The 21,533-nt window shown below is 37.5% G+C and overlaps 1 protein-coding gene across 7 annotated transcripts in view; it reads left to right on the forward strand.

Moving 5' to 3' along the window:
- The window catches only part of SBF2 (SET binding factor 2), a 233,506-nt gene that overhangs the window by 185,242 nt on the left and 26,731 nt on the right, over positions 1 to 21,533 (forward strand). For 2 of the 7 annotated variants that reach the window (XM_030949213.1, XM_030949214.1), the window contains exons 20-30: positions 748 to 920; positions 1,173 to 1,246; positions 1,621 to 1,816; positions 2,477 to 2,604; positions 4,788 to 4,963; positions 5,869 to 6,014; positions 9,759 to 9,957; positions 11,564 to 11,760; positions 15,847 to 15,984; positions 16,931 to 17,026; positions 20,410 to 20,481. In XM_030949213.1, the coding sequence (XP_030805073.1) occupies positions 748 to 920; positions 1,173 to 1,246; positions 1,621 to 1,816; positions 2,477 to 2,604; positions 4,788 to 4,963; positions 5,869 to 6,014; positions 9,759 to 9,957; positions 11,564 to 11,760; positions 15,847 to 15,984; positions 16,931 to 17,026; positions 20,410 to 20,481 (1,595 nt within the window). The remainder of the gene's footprint in view (positions 1 to 747; positions 921 to 1,172; positions 1,247 to 1,620; positions 1,817 to 2,476; positions 2,605 to 4,787; positions 4,964 to 5,868; positions 6,015 to 9,758; positions 9,958 to 11,563; positions 11,761 to 15,846; positions 15,985 to 16,930; positions 17,027 to 20,409; positions 20,482 to 21,533) is intronic. The other 5 variants (XM_030949215.1, XM_030949216.1, XM_030949217.1 and 2 more) reach the window with 3 other exon arrangements.

Raw genomic sequence — 21,533 nt, forward strand, 5'->3', positions numbered from 1 at the left:
TCCATTCATTCCCTAGCATGCAAATCCAGGACATTTCATAACAAGCCTTCCTCCCTGTTTATTGTCTTCATTATCACCTCTCTGTACAAATTCTCACTTGATAAAATTGTAGAACACTATGTGAGTACATTGGCAAGAAGTAAAAGGCTATCAGGATGAAGCTCCCCGTGGAGTTACTAATTTCTGCTGACTACACGCCTCTAATCTCAGGCATTAGGATATGCTCAGTAGACTGCTTGTGGTGTATGTTGCAATCTATGAATTTGGCCCCAAATATTATTATGGGAGGCATTTTTAGCCATTTAAAGTACATCTCCCACTGACTTGCTTGCTTATCTAATGCACAAAAAATTTTCCTTATGATCTTTTTAGCTTTTGATTGCTTTGCTCTGTAACCTAAATATACAATTAATGATTTTCTCTATATAACTGGATATTTGCTTACCATGGATTGCAAATACTTTACTTGACTTTATGAAGGGAAGACACAGAGCTCACTTCCAAAAAGCTGTTTTTTCTCTTCTGGGCCTATCTGTCCTGACCTCATGGAGAGAAAATTGTCCAGTGTCATCATTCATGAAGTTTTGGCAATGAAAGTACAATGTAATTGTGGTACCACCTTTCTGCAAGGTTTGCAAATTGTAACTAGGAAAAATCCCCACAGCTTGTCAGTGTCTGTTCAAGTGTCACATGTGCATCACCAGCTGAATTGTTCACACTTGTTACTGCTTTTATTTCTGCCCTTAGCATTGCAGGCAGTGTTGCAGAGAGTTATGACACTGAGAGTGGGTTTGAGGACTCAGAGAACAATGATGTTGCAAACGCAGTCGTGCGCTTCATCACCAGATTTATTGACAAGGTCTGCACAGAAAGTGGGGTCACACAGGATCACATCAAGGGTCTGCACTGCATGATACCAGGTAGGAATTGTCACAAAGAGGTGCTTTATAGTCTTTTTTCTTTTCCTAATTAAACAAATGCACTTTCTAATTTGAGTTACCTTCAGATAAGTTAGAGTGTTCTTTTCCAGACTGTAATTGCTTTTGAATGTCAGATAATTATTTCCTTGATGTCAAAATTTGAGAATTTCAGAATTATCAGAGTTTTAATTACAGGGCAGCTTTTTCTTTCCCATTGTGTCAGACTTCATTTATAGTGTTCCTGCTTTTCAGGCATTGTAGCAATGCACATAGAGACTCTGGAGGCTGTCCATCGTGAGAGTAGGAGGCTTCCACCAATACAGAAGGCAAGTGTTATGAAACATATTTGTAATCTTTACAAGTAGTAGAATCATTTAATCTTGTCATTTTTTTTTCCTCACATAATGTTATGAGGAAATATCAAAACATTAAAAGAAAATTTCCACTAGTGATAAATAAAGTGCTTGGCTTTGGTCTCATGAAATATGAAACTAGTAGAGCCAGACTTCTGATCATAAACAAGCTGTTGCATGCCCACTGCTTTTTGTGACCCATTTCTCTTCCTTGAGTCCAAACTCCATCTCCCTTCTTTGGACTAAGTGTCATAACAATTTTGTTTTTAAGCTTTTAAAGCCAAATGTTATTGCTAACCTGAGGTATAACACTGATTTACACTTATATTTCCATTTATTTGCATCAGCCCAAAATTCTACGGCCAACTTTACTGCCAGGAGAAGAATTTGTCTGTGAAGGTCTCCGTGTGCTGCTGGATCCCGATGGCAGAGAGGAAGCCACGGGAGGACTGGTTGGAGGTCCTCATATCCTCCCTGCTGAGGGAGCTTTGTTCCTTACCACTTACAGAATTATATTTAAAGGCACTCCTCACGATCAGCTGGGTAAGAAAATCCAAACAGTGGTAATTGTGGTCCTTCAGATAGGTAGGATTTTGGGCTGGCCTGTCCACCTATTCAAGCGTCAACATCATTAAACAGGTTTTTTTCAGACACTGGAAGCAAGTGAAAGGAAAAATATTCATGAGTTGGTATTCTACCTAAAATTATTGCTTGGAAATAACAGTATTTTCTTAATATGTCAGCTCTTCTGAATTCTATTTTTTCATAGTTTAACATGTGCTTTTTCTAATCAGATTGTCAGTCAGAAGTATAAATGTATTGTGGAAAGTTTATGGTCATATGTAAAGATATCAAAGTATATAATTTCTGTTTTTAAGTTATATATTGAATTATGAAATCTGAATAAACTTGAAAATGTTTCTTTACCCCCTACCAACCTTGGTTTTGGGGGTGCATTTCCATTATGTAGAAAGACTCAGAAGGAAGGAGAATATTTTTGTAATCATCACAGCTGAAATAGAGTAGAAATTCAGATTACAAATGACGCTTTAGGAATTTGCCAACTTTTTGGATATTTTGCCTGAAATTAATCCTGTACCATCATGTTCATGTTGCTTGGTACTTATCCACCCTTGTTTATTCCAGTGACAGTGTGAGCAGAGGTTGTGTGGTCTGACAAGTGTCTGTGTGTTGTATCCTCAGTTGGGGAGCAGACGGTGATCCGGAGCTTTCCCATCGCCTCCATGACCAAGGAGAAGAAGATCAGTATCCAGAACCAGCTGCAGCAGAGCATGCAGGAAGGGCTGCAGATCAGTTCAGCCACTTTTCAGGTAGAAGGAAGTTTTGTGAAAATTTATGTGGCTGCAGGCAGCTCTGGATATTTATGAGCAGCACTTTGCCCTGGTATTTGCGGGGAGTTCGGTTCTCTGCCCTGCAAGGTCAACAGACAAGGCAGAACTCATAGAAACCCTGACATTTCTTGGCCCACTTGATATTTACAGAGGGTTGCTATTTTCACACTGGATTTCTTTCACTGCTTTCCTCACCTGTTTTGGAACCAGAAAAGGGCTGGTTTGGGTCCAGAATCCCTGCATGTATAAGTAGAGGTCTAGGGAGGCTAGTAAGAACCTGCTTCCTCTCCTCCAGCTACATGGAATCAATATGGAAAAGCTGTAAGTGTTGCTTTCTCCTCAAGGTTTGTCACTTCACCAGCTTTCTGTTAAAATCCATGGCAGAAAGTCCTGGAATGTTGCACATGGAAGCTGCACTCCAGGAATCTTTAGGATAGAACCAATGAGCCTCTATATGACAGGCACAGATCCTGGAATTTTCTGTAGGATCCCCATCAGTGTGTTCAACAGAAGTGTGTATTGCAGGGTAATTGATAGAGATGAACTGGTAAAAATTAGGAATCCTGAAGTCTTTCCTGAGTTTTCCTTCTTGGTTTTGGTCTTAACCGTGGTCAAACCCTGAGAGATCAAAATGCTGCAAGCAAAGAATTCTGTATCATGGACTGAAAATAGACTGCAGTGCTGAAGATATGAAATACTTTGCTGGGTTGACTGACTGCAGAAGCGTATTTTCGTTGAGAACAGTAACTCCAACATTTGAAACCATAACAAAACAGCATTTTACTAATTCCTTACAATAATGAGCATCATTTAGCTAATCATCCTTCAGTATCCTCTTCAAAAACACAAAATTAGGAATGCTAATGAGTAAAACAAGCAAAAAACAGTTGTTCTTGTGGACTTTTGAGAGGACTTTTATTTTCCAGAAATCTTTTTACCAGAATACTTAGCATGCTTCAATGATGTGATAAATACAGACACAGCTCAGTGTTTTCAGGGCTGGATTCAGGTCAAACATCATCTTTGCTTTTGTTTAGCATAGTTTTGTATTAGGTTATGAGAACAAAAACAAGCCACAAACAGTTTATTCCCTGTCCCCCATGTAACAGCCAGGGTTCAGCACAGGGGATGAAATAGCCCCTCCCCTTTGTTTATTAATTATGATTTTCAGATGGGTTTGTGTGCAGCTATGCTGTTTGGTATCTTTAAAACTTCAGATCTGTGTAACCCCGAAAGACTGAAGGGCTCCTTTCAAGGAGGTCCTAGAACAACAGAGCCATTAGTCATTTGGAAAGTATTTACAAAACAAGTGAAATTGGAAAAGCAAGGATGAAATCCACCTCCTAGATGGCAAGCAAAGGAATTTAAAAGGTGTCTAGGTATGTGCTCAGAAACAGAGCTCTAGGATATTTCTTTGTTTGTTTTCTCCACATTCTTAGAGTTCTTCTGGGCCTTTTTATGGATTCCGTATTTTCTGTCTCTTATTTGTTTTCCCTGAATTGTTGACTTGCTTTCAGCAGAGGATGATTGGATGGGATTTTTCCCCCCCCCGGAACCTTTCAAAAAAGCATTTTTAGTCAAGTAGAAGGATCAGTGTTGAATAGCACAAGGTTATTTCCTTTTTAAGGAGCAGATTTCGCTATCACCTTTTTTTACTAGCAATTTTCTACACTTTGCAAGGTGAGGCCAAAATTGGAACATCTTAGTAATAGAAATATAATGGTTGTGACATATGAATGCTGAAGTTGCTGGCTTGCTGAGTCTTTGAAGTGCATTACCAACCTCAGTTCCCAGTGTAGGGGCAGAGCTGGCAGACTATTTCCCAGCTAAGCTGTCCCATGTGACCAGAATTTGAACTGCTGTAGATGTCTTAGTGCCAGCACTACAACTTGGATTTACCAAAATATTTTGTATTTGATCTTATGAGAATTCCAGATGCTGCCTAGTGAAGATACCTTAGTATTAGGACATAAATTTAAAAAATTCTTAAAATGTGCAATAGCTGTCAAATAAATGAGACATATGTACATATATCTGTATTTTCTGAAGGGCATAATACTGTGAAAGTATGGGAATTTTGCTACTATATTTTAGAATCTTTCCATTTCTGAAATTCTCAGATTGTTTTCCAGTTTCTAACATGTCATGTCTTTAATACACAGTTAATTAAAGTAGCATTTGATGAAGAAGTCAGTCCTGAAGTGGTGGAAATATTTAAGAAACAGTTGATGAAGTTCCGTTACCCTCAGTCCATCTTCAGCACTTTTGCCTTTGCAGCTGGGCAGACAGCACCACAGATAATTCTCCCCAAACAGAAAGAAAAGAACACTTCATTCCGGTACAGCCTGCCTTCCTTTCTTTTCTTTTCTTACTGATGTTCTTGTCTTGTGTTATCCAAATGCCCTGAACAACAATGCACAAGTGGAGATCATGTCAAAATAAGTGATTGCTAGTTTGCATCTCTTTGTATATCCTGAGTAAGAAATAGATTAGTAGGGTACAGATATTTATTTGGGGTAGGAATTATATTCTTGATCTAAACTTCTGGCTGCAGTAGATTTGAATGAGCACCTTATTGCATTTTGAAACACACAAAGTAGAGGTAGCAACTTGAGCTATGCAACCTTAACATGGAAAGAAGATTAATTGTGTATTACTTTATAATTAGTAGCCTAACCACTTAAAGCCTGGTGAGAATTAGGATTAATTTTACCCTGTGCATTTGCCCTACTGGTTTTTAATTTAGAGTTTGAGCTTTGGGTCCTCTTTCGAATTTTATGTTACACATTAATTTTTATTGGACCAGCTGCATCATTAGTCTGTTCCAGAGTGTTGGCTCCTGTGATTCTCTTGATTAGTGCATTGTTGACACAGGAAATAGAATCCCAAGCTAGTCATGAAATCCTAAAACTTGAATATAATTTCTATCTTTCCTGCCTTTACTTTGGCAACTTTCTAGTTTTATCACATTACTAGCAAAATAAAAAAACCTAAAGAAATATGACCTCCCTAATGGTGGTATTCATTACCAGTAGGAAAAAAAGGACATAAATTTATCTTAAAGTAATACAATTTTTGTTTCAAAATTAACATAGGAAGCAGTTTTTCTGAAGTTTGTAGTTGTTATATTAAGTGAAAAACTATTAAATCCATTTTATTTGCGTTTTTTCTAGAAATCTGTAAATGCTATCAGGCAGAATCAGATGAATGTTTCCAAATGCTTTTGTTGTTTTGGATTTACAGTACCTTCTCCAAAAGCATTGTGAAGGGAGCAAAACGTGCTGGGAAGATGACAATTGGGCGCCAGTACTTGCTGAAGAAGAAAACAGGGACCATAGTGGAGGAGAGAGGGAATCGGCCTGGCTGGAATGAAGAGGATGATATCTCTGGTAAGAGTGTGACTTCTCTGTCCATGCTGGTTAATAAATCTGTCCTGTTATGCTTCCATTCTGGTATATTGAGTGAGAAATGCCTTCAACAAGAAATTGAAGGGTTTCCTAGACAGGAAGAAGAAGGGTTTCGAATTTGTGTGTTTAGTGACTGTTTTCTTTTGCAATGAGAAGAGGAAGTTGACTTAATTCAGTGGTACAGCAAAGTACTGGATTGTTTTTTAATTATCAAACTATTTAGATATGATATCTTTTAGATCATTTTTACATCATGCTAATGGAGATGAAACAGCACAGAAGCATGCTGCAGCTTCCATTTATCTCTAGACATCTGACATCTGCAGCTGGTCTGTGATGAGGAAGCAGTAACTGGTGAGGTGCAAGAGTGAGTGAATTGGAGACTTTTGTGGATGTGCAACTGAGAAATGATTTCTGAAAGCAGCAGATTTCGTTACTACTGAAAATGCCACTTCCCATATTTTTGGTTGAAATTATTTTGGGGTAGAAGGTAGAAAGAGGTTTGGGCACTTTGTGCAGTTTGTGTGATGGTGTGGAGTTTGACTTTCCCCAAAAAACCTCTTTTCCTTCTCCCATATGCTGCTGTCTGTATATCCTTATCTGGACCACTGCTAATTTATAATAAACCACTAGAGGGAACCAGATTCTCCTGTACATAAACAGGTGTTGTTTTGTCAAAGCATTCTTTCTTTAAAAAATCCAGCCATCTCAGATAATGAAGTGTTCTTCAAACACTGATAATTTCTTCCAAACATCAAACAAGCCGAATTTGCTGTTGAATGTTTGGTCACTGAGCAAGGCAACTCATGTGACTTAGGAACAGATGTGTGAGAGCTGTCTGAAGCAGGAATGAAGCTTCTGTTCTCCCTGAAATGGAAGAAAGCCATTCCAGGCAAGCTTAAAAATACTGTTTCTCTTCTTTCATTCCAGATAAAGTGATGAGAAATAGGCAAAAAGAAAGCTTTGGAAAACACAGTGTCTTCAGAGTGCTGAAAAATTACCTTCTTAATTGAATTTCCAGCATCTCTCCTGAAGTGCTGAATTAGCATGTGCTCTGATGTTATGTGTTCTTTGGGTCAGAAACAATTCTGCAGGCTGGACCTGGGTGATTTTTGGGGTGGTTTTGTCCTTCACCCAGAGACACCAAGCACAGTCATACCTGTGCATTCACAGTTTCTTGATGATGAAGAAGTGTGCAGAGTTTTTGCATTGCTGATACACAAAACAATAATATTCTTCCATGAACACAGGTGCTGTATAAGACTAGTGTCAGTCACTTTTTTCCTTCTTAAAAAAAAGAAATCTAAAATTACAACTTGTGGGTCTCTAGGCCTGCTGCTTTCCAGGTGTCTTGGCTGGGAACATGTTAAAGTGACCAAAGGCTGAGTTTGCTGTTCTCTCCATGCAGGACTGGCACATCAAGGACAGGGAGCTGTCAGCAGCAGTGGCTCTGCTCCAGACAGAGTGCAGAGAGCACAGGCAGCAATCACTGCAATTCCTTTTGTATTGACTGCTGTGGCTTTGGTTCTGACTTGTTTGCAAGTCTCAAAAACTGAAGTATAGGAAACTATGCAGCTCTGCCAACAATGAACTATCTACAGCAGGTGATGCACTTAAAAAAGAATTGTTAAAGGTAGGCTGGAAGGAACTTCATGAGATCAAGTAGTCCAACTCTCTGCCCCAAGGCAAGATCAACATACTTCATCTGTTCCTCATAGGTGTTTGCCTGACTTCTTCTTAAAAGCTTTCAAAGGTGGAAGTTCCACAATTCTAGGCAGCGTATACCAATACTGAAACCATCCTTAATGCTGGAGAAAATGAGCAATTTTCTGAGATTCAGGATTAAACATCCTCTTGCTGCAGTTTAAACTCTTCATTTCTTACTCTGCCACTGTATACAGATAGAAGAGATGATTCCCCTTGTTCTGATTGCAGTGCATGATGTATTTATGATCTATTGTAGTATTTTTCCGTTGTCTTCTCAATGTTAAATCTGTGCAGTTCTTTCAGTTCTTTGTTTATTAGTCTTGATGGACATCTGATCCTCTTCATTGCCCTTTTCTCAGGCTTCTTTAGGTAGTCCACATCTATCTTGCAATGTGATTTTGAAAACTGGGCACAGTACTGTAGTTATGAGTTGTTGCTAATGAGCATCTGATTTCCCTCAAATTCCTCCTCATCTCTTTGTTTTCAGAGTTTAGAATATCTCAATCATTAGTAAATTCTTTTTCTTATAGTGGTCATATGGGTGTGTTCAATAAAACAAGAGACTGAAACCTTCTTTTCTAAATAGTCATATCTCAAGAACAGTAAAATAGAGGGATTATTGCTGAGTTTTTCAAAATCAAATAAATCATGTTAAACTTGAGGCAGCAAAATGTCTTCATCTCCCTCTTCAGCTTAAGGACATGGATAGGAGCTCTTATGTTTAGCTTTTTATGCACAGGAGAGTGTTTTGCCAAGTCTGATCACCAATGTACCTGCTTTCATGGGAGAAAAATCCATTTAGGAAAAAATACTTCACAAAATGCACCCTCATCTTGAGTCAGTTATAGCTTTCCATCCAAAACTGTTAAATACCAAGATTTTGTATAACCCAAAAGAATTCTTTCTAAAGCTCATTTAAATTTGTTTCTCATTAGTGCACTTCATACTTCAGATGTTGTGTGAACTTCTTCTTACCATGACAAATATGAAAAAAGAGGAAAAAGAGGAGACATCCAGAGTGTTCAACTTTATTATGTAGATCAAATAAAGATTTTTTTTCTTTAGCTGAAAGGGCAAAGAAAATTTTTCATTTAGCTTTTATGCTTAAGATGCACAGAAAAGAAAATCATACAGGTACTACTTCTGTAAATCCTGAATGTTGTCTACTGCCAGTAAAATGTTAATTATAGCATAATTTTTATTTTCTAAATAAGTTTGAATTCCAGTTTTATGAAGTCCTGTTTTAAGTTTGAATCCTCCTATACTTTTCAGTGCCTCATCCATGAAGAAGTAGGTCTCATATGCACATATTTCAATGCTTGAGATGGTGGCAAGTAACTGATACATGCTGTGAGCAGTAAATCTGCTCTCAGAAGTATTTGAAATGGTTGAAAGTGTCACTAATAGGCAGGTGGCAGGTTTTGTACAAAGACCTTGCTTGACTTGAATTTCAGAGTAGTTTGAACTTGTGACATAGTTTTTTATCTCTCGTGGCTGAAGTTTTGTCTGCTTTGGAAAGGGCAGCTGATATGCACGGCTGAAGAAAGCTGCTGCCTGACACTGAAACTGAGACATTCAGAACCCAACAGTCATTTCTTGTGAAATTACAACACTGAAACATTTAAAGCCTTAAAAAGATTGTTACCTCTTCTGAAGATAGCTAAAAAAAAAAATTTGTGTAGTTCATTTTTATCTTGAATGTGTAGTGAATCTGTAAAGAATTTGTAAATTGGTAAAGATTATCTGTCTTTAGTTCAAATGAATATGTGAATAACTTTCTCTAGGATTTTAGCCAGAGAGATGTTAGTCATGCCCGCCACAAGCACAGTAGGTAACATGGTGCTGTAGTCAGGTTTGCTGACTAAAATACTGTTTTAGTGTTTATAAATTCAGTAAGCTGTGGTTTGCATGTCCTGGACCTTGCCATTCATGCCTGAGAGCAGCACAAACTTGTTTGGAAGAAAGTAGCATTGTTTGCTGTGTAACTGCTGGCCTCCCCATGAAGATTATTCCCTTTAGTTTCAGATGACAGTGAGCTGCACACCAGTGGTACCCTGAAAGCATCAGAAAAATCAACCATGGAGCAGTTGGTGGAAAGAGCCTGCTTCAGGGACTATCAGCGTTTGGGGCTGGGCACCATCAGCACCAACTCCTCTCGCTCCAAAACAGAGTACTTGAGAATAACTGCACTGAACAGGATGTATTCCCTTTGCAGGAGGTGAGTCTGGCAATTCACTGAAGCAGCTGAAACTAGACACACATGTGTGTATAGCTGCATTAATATCTGCATTATGTCCGTATTTGCATTTAGCATCTCTTCTGCTCCAAAATAAAAAAGCAAGCTTCAGAAGCAATTATAAGTAACTATTATCTTCAAATTAAAAAGTATGTGTTAGAGTTCACTTCATGAGAGTATTTACTTTCAAAGTTTGTCATGTGCTGAAAGTCACATGCTGTGTTTTAGCACATCAGTGTTACTAAGTCCTTTCTTTTTGTTGGGAAAGCTGATGTAGTTTGCTGACACTGCCCACAAAAATTCCTTTTAATACAAAAGCCTATCTGCATGAGTTATATCAGAAGACATTTGCATTCTCTAGAGCCAGTTTAGGCTGGTCATTGCTTTCATTATGGACAATGGAATTGCCAGGAAGAAGGGCACAAAAGGAAAATACTAGATCCTTTCTTGTTTTCTGACTTGTCTAGAGTACTGGTTTTGTTAAGTCACCATGGAGTGCAATGCAGATGAAGGCATGAAATCTGTCCATTTTCATTATGCTTTGAACATTATGCAGACAACCCTTTCCTCCCCTAAAACCATGAGTTTTAATACTCTCTAGGCTTTCTTTGAAAATATAATTAGTAGCTGAAAGAATTACAAATCTCAGTATATAAATGCTTACCTACTGCTGTATTACTGTGGTTGCTGTGTAGACTGTAAATAGCATATGCATTTATTTTGTCTGAGGACAACTGAATAAATGTCCAAGAATTGAATTTGCAGAAATAGTGTATATTGTAGAGGGAATAAAAGTTATCTACTAAGCAGTTATCTAGTAACAGCTGTTTCTTGTTCCTCATCTTAGTTTCTTCTTAATACATGAAATTGGCACTTAAATTGATTTTTTTTTTCTGGAGGCAATAGAAAATCATATTTTCATATTGCTTGAATCCTTCTTTCACTAACATGAACAAAACTACCATCTTGCTGTGTTTTCTATCTTTAAAGTATTATATCAGTGAATTTCCTTATCTCTCAGTGCATTGCAGTGCTTTAACAGAACACAAAAATGCAGTGTCAAGCACTCTGTTCCAAGGACTCCAACTGTAAAATTTAAATATATTTTTCCATAAACGAAAGACTATTGTTTTCATTGTGATACTTTAGGCAATCTAACATTCTTTCCTTTCAATTCTCATATTTCATATACAATTGTCAAAATGGAACTACTGCATCATTTGTGTACCTCAAAATTGTGTTTTCTGTCATGCTTAAAAATATGACTTCATTATAGTGATAGATAAGAGATGTGCTAAGAAGAAAAATACTACCAAATATAATATAACCTTAAATGGAAAGTTATTAGTAATGAGAGTCTTACAAATTTTTCATAATTCAATTTCTATTTAAAATGCAGTTTACTTAATACATTTGCTAGGCTTGGATAAAAATTACTTTAAAAATAAAAGTAATTCTAACACTTAAAGTGTATTTCATTAAGACGTGTTTTCAGCTTGTAATTTTAGCAATTTTATTTTTATTGCTGAGCATTTTGAAAGCAATTTTAATTGTTTAATTTTTTTTTTCCCCTTTGCTGTGCATGCAGCTATCCTGGGCTGCTGGTGGTCCCTCAGTCTGTGCAGGACAGCAGCCTGCAGAGAGTGGCTCGCTGCTACCGCCACAACCGCCTGCCCGTGGTGTGCTGGAAGAACACCAAGAACAGCACTCTGCTCCTCAGGTCTGGGGGCTTCCATGGAAAAAGTGTGGTGGGCCTCTTCAAATCCCAGAACACACATCCCACGGGTGAGTTGGTGCGGCCAGGCTCTCTGTAGCAGGAATGTCACAGGGAAATGCTGGTTTTGCCAGAGGAAAATCAGTGATTTGGTTGAATCAGAAGTCTCAGGGTATAAGTGGTTACCTGATGTTTTTAGTTACTGCGTGTCAAAATCCTGAATGCTGTGAAAACAGTTCAAAAAATGTGAATGAGTAATTTAGAGATTGGGCCAACACAAGATGTATCAGAATAGTTAGTTTTTCAGAAGAGTATAATATTAGGGTAACGTTAATTTTGGGAATAACATTTGTTGACTTCCATCATTTACAGGCAGTGTTTAGGATACTTCTGACTGCCTGGATTTCCATCTCATGCTAACAGCTTTTTCAGAGTTAACTTCATGCCAAGAATGAGTCAGTATTTTCTTTAATCAAACTGATAGTTGTTTAGAAATTATTCTAGAATTAGGCCATAATTTTTCTTCTTGGAGGAAAAGGAAATGTGAGGTCGAATTGGAGTACCAGAAACTCATTAAAGTATCAAAGAGATTCTTATGTCCTGTTTATGTTTGCATTTCTCCCCAGTAATGGCTAAAAGGCAAGTAAAAGTTTTCACTCTATTCAAGTGTGTTCTGTAGAATATTTCAAAATCTCTAAGAAGAATACTGTACACTTTTGTACACATAAGTGTACAGTATCCTTCTTATAGGTTTTGAAATAGTCTATAAATGTAATTTGAAGATTATGATTTAAATATTTTTTACATAGTCCTCCATAATTTTTCCTTCACAGAATACCTTTATGGAAACCATGTTTTTCTTACTTTTAAGAGCAATTTTATCAGACATATTGAGATTTTGTGTGTAGCAAATGCACCTTTAAAATCTCATTATTTCAAAGATATTAGAAAAATGTTTTATTGTTAGACAGTATCTAGACTGACCGTTAAGGCTAATTTGTGAATCACTAATTATCTGCTGAATATTCATTGCTATAACACTGATTGAATGTAGCTCTTCAGTGTTTTGTGGAAACATTTTTTAGTTGGAGTGATGAAGGCAATGAACTGAAATTTATCTAATGTGTTTTTGTTGAAAGGATTAATAAAATGAACCAGTGAAGTAGCACCAATAGTTGACACAGCAGCTGCCAAAGCTAATGGCTGCACCAGCTTTTCCACATCCTTATGGTGTGAATCCCAGGCATGGCAATTCAAATGTTAGTCTTCAACTGATTTAATACTGATTGTCCTGGCTGAAATACAGATGAGGCATCTTTAACCTGGTACAAATAGAGAATAAATTGAAAAAAGACTTTTTTTGAGACTATTGCAAGAATAGTCTCACAATTATGTAAAGACAAACACTTTGATATTTTCTGCAGTAATTTTCTGATGGTTTCTTTTCTTAATTTTATATAAAGTTTATATAATTCTAACTTAATTTTATATAAGTCTGTGTTTTATATAGAATTTTATATTGCAATGGCCATATGTCCACCAGAATATTATGGAATAGATAAATGGATTGACAATATCTGTGTCTGACAGATACTTGCTTTTGGAGTTACTGCTCCTTTTAAGCGTGAAGAAGATGGAGACTTCCCTCAGGAAGGAAAATGGAGAATATTTCTAGGGTGTTTATCTTTCTTTTAATGGAGTTGAACCTTGTTGAAACAAAAGTGATCAGCAAAGGTAGTTGTACAGAGCTGCCTCAGCAGGAGTTGTGTGCAGGGAAGGGAAGTCTATAATGGAAAACGCGTTGTGAAGCAAACTAAGAGGACAAAGAGAATCTGGAGTTAAATTCAAGTTGACAAATTCATTCTTTCCTAAATAGGAGTAGATTTTTATTGGTCAGTTCTGGATTGATACTGAGAAACAAGGGGGGGCTGCTGGAACTTGGTGAACATTTTTGTGATTTCCTGTTACGTGGTGTGTTACGCAAGTTTTCAGAGCTTAGTTGGAGGTCAGTGTGTTATATAAGAAGCACAGAACATAGTTTTTGAGAAATTATGCACAATACTTAATTTCTGTGTGGAACCAAACTGCATGTGCCACAGAATTGTGTTTTCTAACGTCTGTCCAAAAAAAGATTATTAACAGATGTTCAGATATGAGATGGAGAGTATATAGGTCTTTTGAAATGTTCCTTTGAAACCTGCAAGTTGGTTTCTGAATTACTTTGACCTCTCTGGGAATTCTGTTGCAGAGCACTGTAGTTCTAAATATGACATTCTACGCCTAAAATAGCATTTATTGGTCAGCTACGCTATGGAAAGAACGTTTATGTATCTTGGATGTAGCAACACTATCCAAGAGAACAGTTACCTTGGTTCAGGCTGAATTATTGATTGTATTAGGACTTGTAAAATAAAGATGGAGCAACCTGTGACCAGGCATATAAAGCACATATTAGCACTGCAGGACTAAGCAATGCATTTCTTTCCTGAGACAAAAACAAAATTAAATGGGATAAAATTACCTCATCCCCCATCTTTTATTTAAATCCATGTTTCTGTGGTGACTTTCCCATGGGATACAGCACATGAAAGGTGGTGATTTCATAGAAATCCCAGTTCATTGCTGGTAGGCGCAATGCTTTGAGTCACCTCTGTATGCTGCTGTGATGGGATGAGTTGTGAGGATGAAGGGACAGATTTTCCATCTCTAAACCATCACAAGGACATTTTTGCCCTCAGTCTTTAATTCTGGTATCTGCTTGGTTCAATGACAGACTTTGATGTAAGTCAAGCTGTTTTCTAAAACACACGCAATACTCTTCACAAAATAAACCCTTGTCAGTGCAAGTGGTATAGACATTATCCTTTCATTTAGACAGCTCATTTCTTTTAATTTAACTGAATTGTTAGGACCTAAATTGACTTTTTGTAGTATTATTTCAAGGGCTAGGGGACCCAGAGAACATTCCAGTAGATTGCAGGATGTGTAAATCCTGCTTAGGAGTAGAAGAGAAAATAATGTTCCTGCTCAGCTTTTTCCACTTGCTCAGAAAGAAACAGCATGATCTGTCCTACAGGAAACATCATCACTTCCTAATTTTACTTTCAATTCAGAAACTAATTTCTATCTTGAAATTTCTTTTGCCACCTCCAGCTAATTACCTAACTGTCTATTAGTTTCCAGCATAGAATCTGATTGGGTCATCATTGGAGAAAACTATTTACAAATTACCATTGTGTTTTGTCAAAATGTGCTCAATCAAATTCTTTGACTCTTATTGCAAATGTTGGCTCCTGTGAGGAAGATACCAAGTCCTGGTTTAAGCAGCTATGAAACTTTTGCCCTACAGTAAATCCAAAGATGGCTGCAATAAACTGGAATTCCAAAACTTTTGTTTGCTATTTGAAAAAAACCAAACTGACTCTTTGATACTGAACACTATTTTGTCATCATGCTATGGCCCAGGACCTGAGCTTCATCTCCTTTCCTTAGGTCCTTGCTCCTGGACGCAATGGGTGAACTTTATGGTTGGGATCCCACAATGGTTGGGAATATTTGTTTTTCTCTTTTTTGAGGGTTTTTGGCATGCCACAATGGCTGGGATTATTTGTTTTCCTTATTTTTGAGGGTTCTGTGTTTTGTTAATGGTTTCTTAACTTTTGTAATGGGCACTGTATCCCAAGGAACCTCCAAGTACAGGTAAGTAGTCTTCCTTTTCTAGAATGAGGAAGAGCTGATTGAGTATGGTTTTAACTTACTTTTGTTAAAGAAAGAGTTCTGTCTGTTCTCTGCACATTTTACTGACAAGCAGCACAACCTTAGAAATGTTACTTTTTGTTTGGAGAGTGAAAGAAAAGCTGCATGATCTTTGCTCAATTTGTGCTGATGTTATGGCTAGTGATGAATGTTTTAAGTAGTGACCACGAGGTGAAAGTCTCAGAAGTTCAGCTTAGTGTGGAATGCAAGAGAACATTTCTGGGTCCTGCTGTGCAGCCAGGTGATGAACAGCTTGTCATCAAAGGAGAGGCTTTTTGAACCTTTGACAGACAAACCAGGACATTTTCAATGCCTTGCTTTACACAGTAAGCCTTTTATTCTGTGTATTTACAAATTGTGTTTTTCTTTTTTAATGCATTCCATTCTTCTTGTGACTCTAGCCCCCACTTCTCTAGAATCTTCAAGCAGTATAGAACAGGAGAAATACCTGCAAGCCTTGCTGAATGTGATATCCGTCCACTGCAAGAGGAATGGCAGTAACACCCTCACTGTCAGCCCAACCATTGCTCTGTCTCCAGGTAAAACTCCTCTGTACAGTGCTTTTCTCTGGCTCAGCTGAGACTTTTCTCTGATTTAGTGATAGTGCAGTGTTCCATAGGAATTCTGTTGTTTCTTTATTGTTAGGCTTTCCAGGTAGCCTGTTCACTCTTAGTTTCAGTGAATAAGTTTCTCTGTGTGAAGGATGCTTGTAATCTTTCCTGAAATACTTTTCAATATTAATCTGGCAGTAAAGTCTTTTATAACTAATGAAGTATAAACTGCCTATTGAATAAAAGACTACCAGATTTAAAAGGATGCAAAATCTGCTCTATTGTATATAATGAGGCAAAATCTGGTGTTTTGTATAGTGAGGAAGTATGAGGTTGTAAGATCAGAACAGATAACATTGTTTAGCTGCAGCAGCAATGGAAGGCATAGAGGCCTCTTTATGCTTTACATACTCATAATGGGTATTTCTACTAATGTAATTCCCAAATAGAGCTCTTTTTGCAGTAAAAATTAGTTCAAAAGACACTATTTGATTTATGCCTAGGTGGAGCCATGAAGAAGATAATCCATGTTTTATTTCAGTTATTTTATGATGAAACCTAGTGAGGTTTAGGTGAGGATAACCCCAACGTGTCAGGAAGGACTGTGTGACTTGAAATTGTATCTGTCTTGTCTTACTCGGTTGTAATTGGCCTAATACTGCCAAACAGTGGCTTTTCTTGTAAAGTAACACCATCCCAAAGTGTGTGTGCTTTGCTTCATTTATTGTAAAATACGTTGATTGCTTAGCTGTATCTAACACCTCCATACTGTTGCCAATGTACACGTTTGTGTTAAAAACTAAATCCAAAGTACAAAATTGGCAAGAATTCGCTGTGTTGGGTGAAAAAGGGCATTTAATCAGTCATATTAAGTATTAGTCTGGTTAACACTGTAGCTTTTTTAATCTTCTATTCTTTTTTTGGCTGACTTTAGGCACTGAAACGAGGGCTTCAAGAATGTCCACTGTGTTTAAGCAGGTAGTGCCAGGACATTTGGATGTAAATCTATCCAATAGCTTTGCTCGAGGAGGTTAGTAAGACTAGCTCAAAGTCTATTCTTTGAAGTAATAAATTATGAAAACTGTTAGTGAAATAAAAATAATTATACTCTTTACTGATTTGTTGCTCTGTGAAACAACAAAACAGAAATTAGATTGGTCTCAGTCCACAACATTATCTAATTTCTGTTCAAATCCTTTACTTTCCATTGAAATAAAGTTGGTTTCATGTTGGAATTAGTGAAAAATTAAGCACTCAGATAGGGATTATGTTTCTAGATAATTTGGGATTCATCCATATTTTTAATTTGTCTGTGTATGGCCTGAAAGTGCATATTTTTATATAAGAATTCTATAGACTTTAGAATCTGCAATTACAAATAATTTCAATATGTGTCTGAAGCTTTGCTGATGCTTTCTAACATTGCAAATAATCAGTGAACAGTTTTACTCTCAGTAGTAGGGACTTATGTGGCCAGGTGTAGTAGGTAGGAAGATAAAATTCATTTTTTGGATCAGTTATTCCTAGATACAGGGGCTCATCAGTGCCATTTCCACAAGAACATTTCTTTTGGTTAGGGGGATTCCATCTACTTCTACACCTCCAGTCTGATGAAGTTGTGATTTTTTGTATGTGCAACATGTGCATAAATTAGTGGACCAAATTTCTTAAATATAGGTTTGTTGAAATAGGGATGAATCTATTCCATAAAAGAGAGCATTTTTTATTTGATTTATTCCCTTTCAGCCATGAAGGCTCCTTTGACAGATATTTCTAAGCATCTAAATGCTGTTTTTCTTCTCTTTTGATACTTTTAGCATCTGAAATTAGTTAGGTTTACATTGGCCTGCTGAGGTCCATTGCAACCTAAATCTTCTTGTGGGATACAAGACCTGCAGCTCATATGGGGAAGAATGAAAATATTTTGTAGAGAGAAAAAAATCCAGAAGAGGTAGGATGGGATTATGGAAATGAAGGAAAGAATAACAGAGGGAGGGAGAAAGGAAAATGCTCAGGGATGTGTTGGGAAGTGATGTGAGAATTGTAGCAGAAGGGAAGAGAGGAAGGGCAGGAGAGGACATGGGGATCACCAAAGACTGGGGGATTTTCATGAATCACAGGAATTCTGTGCATTTTCATTAATCACAGTCAATGCATATTTCTTATGTGAGAGTTTTGTTTATGTTCTGTGCTCTCTGTGTCGTTCCTGTGCTGAAGCTGAGGTGAGTAAAGCAGGTGATGTGGGTGAGCAGGGCAGGAGGCAGTGGGGGCTGCAGCTCTGGGGTGAATGAACGGGGCTGTGCCCAGCCTGGCTGAGCCTGCAGCCCTGGCAGTGCTGCCAGCTGAGCTTTGCTCCTGCTCCATCCCCTTGTGCAGCCCAGGGCTGCTGAGGGGCGGGGAAGGGGCTGCAGATAAGTCAGGGAAAGCTCTCTGGGTGCTGGGTGGAAGTTGTCCTTTGAAGATAAAGGGGTTACTGAAATAACTGCTGCTGGTTTCTAGGATTAGAGTTCGTGCTAAGTGTGATGGGATGAGTTTGTTGCTACTCAAAGAAGAAAAAAGGAGCCTGAAGGCAGAATGAGGTCACAGCCATGGTGTTTTATTGGACAGTGGAGTCCCTTGGCTGAATTTCAGCAGTAATCAGGAGGAGGGCAGGGGAGTTATCTTGTGTCTTGCTGGATCTCTGCCACACCTGCCCTGGGTGTCTGAAAGGTGTCTGCTCACAGTTCAGCAGGACACGGGAGGACTTTGCTGAAACATGAGAATGTTTGACAAGTACAGTGGGAGCCCTGGGAAGGTGAGAAGTTGACAGGAGAAGAGGGAACAGAGAAAGGGAATATCTCCCTGGAGAGAAGTAAACACTGGGGGGTTTTATGTTAGCTGACATAATTCTTTTAAAAGAAATTAAAAAATACACAGAGTATATAAAATCACTAAAATTGTTCTCAAATCCATTATCACAAAGTTCCTCACTACTTTTTCTCAGCTAGATATATTTCACATGAGAGGCAGCAAGCAGCTATGGATTGTACACTGTGCAAAATACAATAGCAGTGGTTTTGTGGTTTGGATTCTGGACCACTCTTTTCTTTCCTTGTGTTTATTATCACACATACCAAGGCTCAAAAGCCAGGTTCAGCTATGATACCAGTAGAAAATTACATTTTCTATTTTTTTGTGCCAGACAATGTATTTGTAATACGTATAATTTTGAAATATAAGTTAGAATATATGTTCTAGTGCATGAACAGTATTTCTAATTTTTTAAAACCATCATTGTTCTGAGCACTCGTCAGTTGTTCTGAATATTTGTGTCTGTGTCAAGTATGACTTTTTTACTTTATCTGGAACTTTGTCACAAAGCATCTGCCCAAAGCTCAGTCAAGTTGGTTTTGATCTGAAATATTTGGTCAAATACTTATGTTTCATAATATATTTTCATTCTTTGACCTTTTCTTGGTTGATACTTTTCATGAGAGCTGCAAGTTCACTCAAAAGCCATAGCTTTTGCTCTTCCTTCCTTTGTAAGTATAAATTGGTTCTGCAGAGCAGCACTTCTTACCTGGCATTGCTGTGTCATTTAGCAGAATAAGAAGTTTCCTCAGGATGTTTTGCCACTATTGGAGTAATATTAGGATATTTATAATTTAAAAATACAGACCCAGCTCAGAGAATTATTTCCAAAGCAGGGAACATTAACATTTTGAGTATGATTTAATAGAATATTTGTATTAAAAGGACTCAATTATGTTGATGTGGGTTTTGAGCCAAAGATAAATGCACTAATAAACTCATAAGGCTCCCACAGAAAATGATGATTTTTGCAAGGGGAAAGAAGATCTCTTTCTGTAGTACTTATTACATGTTTTCTAAATTCTATACTTGTACACAGGTTTTTAAAAATGTTTGTAGGTGTACAGAACTAATATCTTGCATTCTGCTTTAATTTTGAGGTCCATCAAATTCTACACTTAATGTCCCTAGACTAAACCAGCTTATTATAACAGGCATTAATGTTGGGATTTTTAATCAAACTAACTTTCAGCTGGATAGAAACTTTCAATAAATTATTCAACAGAATGATTTAATCATTACATTTCCTTTAGTATTATAATTATGGAAAAACACATGGTGGCTTTGCAACATGTCTGAAGCTATTGCAATGACAATGGAAATTATTCCTGTTTGATAAATTGATGCCTCCTTCCCATTTATATTGGTTTTGTGGCTTGATTGATGTGTTGTCTTGTGATGCCTGAGATTTGTGCTGTCTGATAAATCATGTACTATAAAGAATTGCAATATATACTAGATCTTTGGAAATTAATAAGTAACCCTTTTCTTCTCTCCTGCAATGTGTTTCGCTGCAATGTGCATTCCATTCCTCCTCCTTCTGTCTTAACTGTTATCTGCCAGTGCTTGGGCACAGAGATAAATGTTTCACTCATTCCAATTCCAAATCAGCAACTAAGGAAAGAGTCCACCAAGGTACTGTATTCTGTGTCCTGAAAGCCCATTCTTTTCTACCATCTTCTGCTGCTATGTCTTAATTAATTCTAAAGTGATACTGACAGAAAGCCTTGTTTCTGCACTAACAAAATTCTGAGGGTTTTAGCTCAGTGTTGTGGATTTGTTATGTTTTGGAGGTTTTTGCCCACTGAATGTATGCACAGTGACAGTGATGTAACACAGAGTGATATGCAGAAAATTTTCTGTGTGAAAATTTTAAACAGCTAAAAATCAGTTCTGGAAAAGAGTTTAGTATTCCTGCTGCTTTAGGAAAATAGCTGAGAAACACTGTTATCTAGTGAATGAATTTCTTTCCATAGTTATTATTAATGCTAATGAACAGGGGAAAATGGATTACTGTCAAATCAGAAAGTCATAATACAGTAATACATAAGATACTGCTAACAAAAATAAAGTACTAAGCAAAAGTACAGTAGAAACATAATTGTGCCTTTTAATCACTGCTGTCCATGCTGGCAGGCATTTTCATCTGCATGTATTTGTAGCCAGTTCTGTTGCTTTTGATGTGCCACAAGTGCTGATGATGAGTGCATTTGTGAAATGCTCCAAAGTGTCACTGTGTATTTTTGTACTCTTCATCTTTGGGGACAGCAGTTTGTGTTGGAAATTTTTCATACCAAATGAATGAGAACTTCTTTCTCTTATTAAGTGTTTGCTGTCATTTCTGCTTGCTAAAGTCGCTATTATTTCACATGTAGTAGCTGAGACATGGAATAAAAGTTTGTACTAAACACCCTCCTTTACTGCTTGAGGTGTTTATAAAAGTGGCTGGCTGTGAAGTGGGAGCTTTTGAGAGGTGTTACTGCCCAGAACTCCTTGCCAGCCACTCTCAGTTGCTGCAGTTCATCTCCTCACATCTCAGACTAGCAGCCAGACAGGCAGACAAGCTAAGCCGTACAGACAATCCCTGTTGAGAGTTACTGTACAGAATTATTTTTTAATAGAAACACAATCCTGCTTCTAAAATATAGAATCAAATTATTTTGCCAGTTGAGCTATCTCAGTGGAAT

The sequence above is a fragment of the Camarhynchus parvulus genome, chromosome 5 (genome assembly GCF_901933205.1).
Source record: "Camarhynchus parvulus chromosome 5, STF_HiC, whole genome shotgun sequence".
Lineage (NCBI taxonomy): Eukaryota > Metazoa > Chordata > Aves > Passeriformes > Thraupidae > Camarhynchus > Camarhynchus parvulus.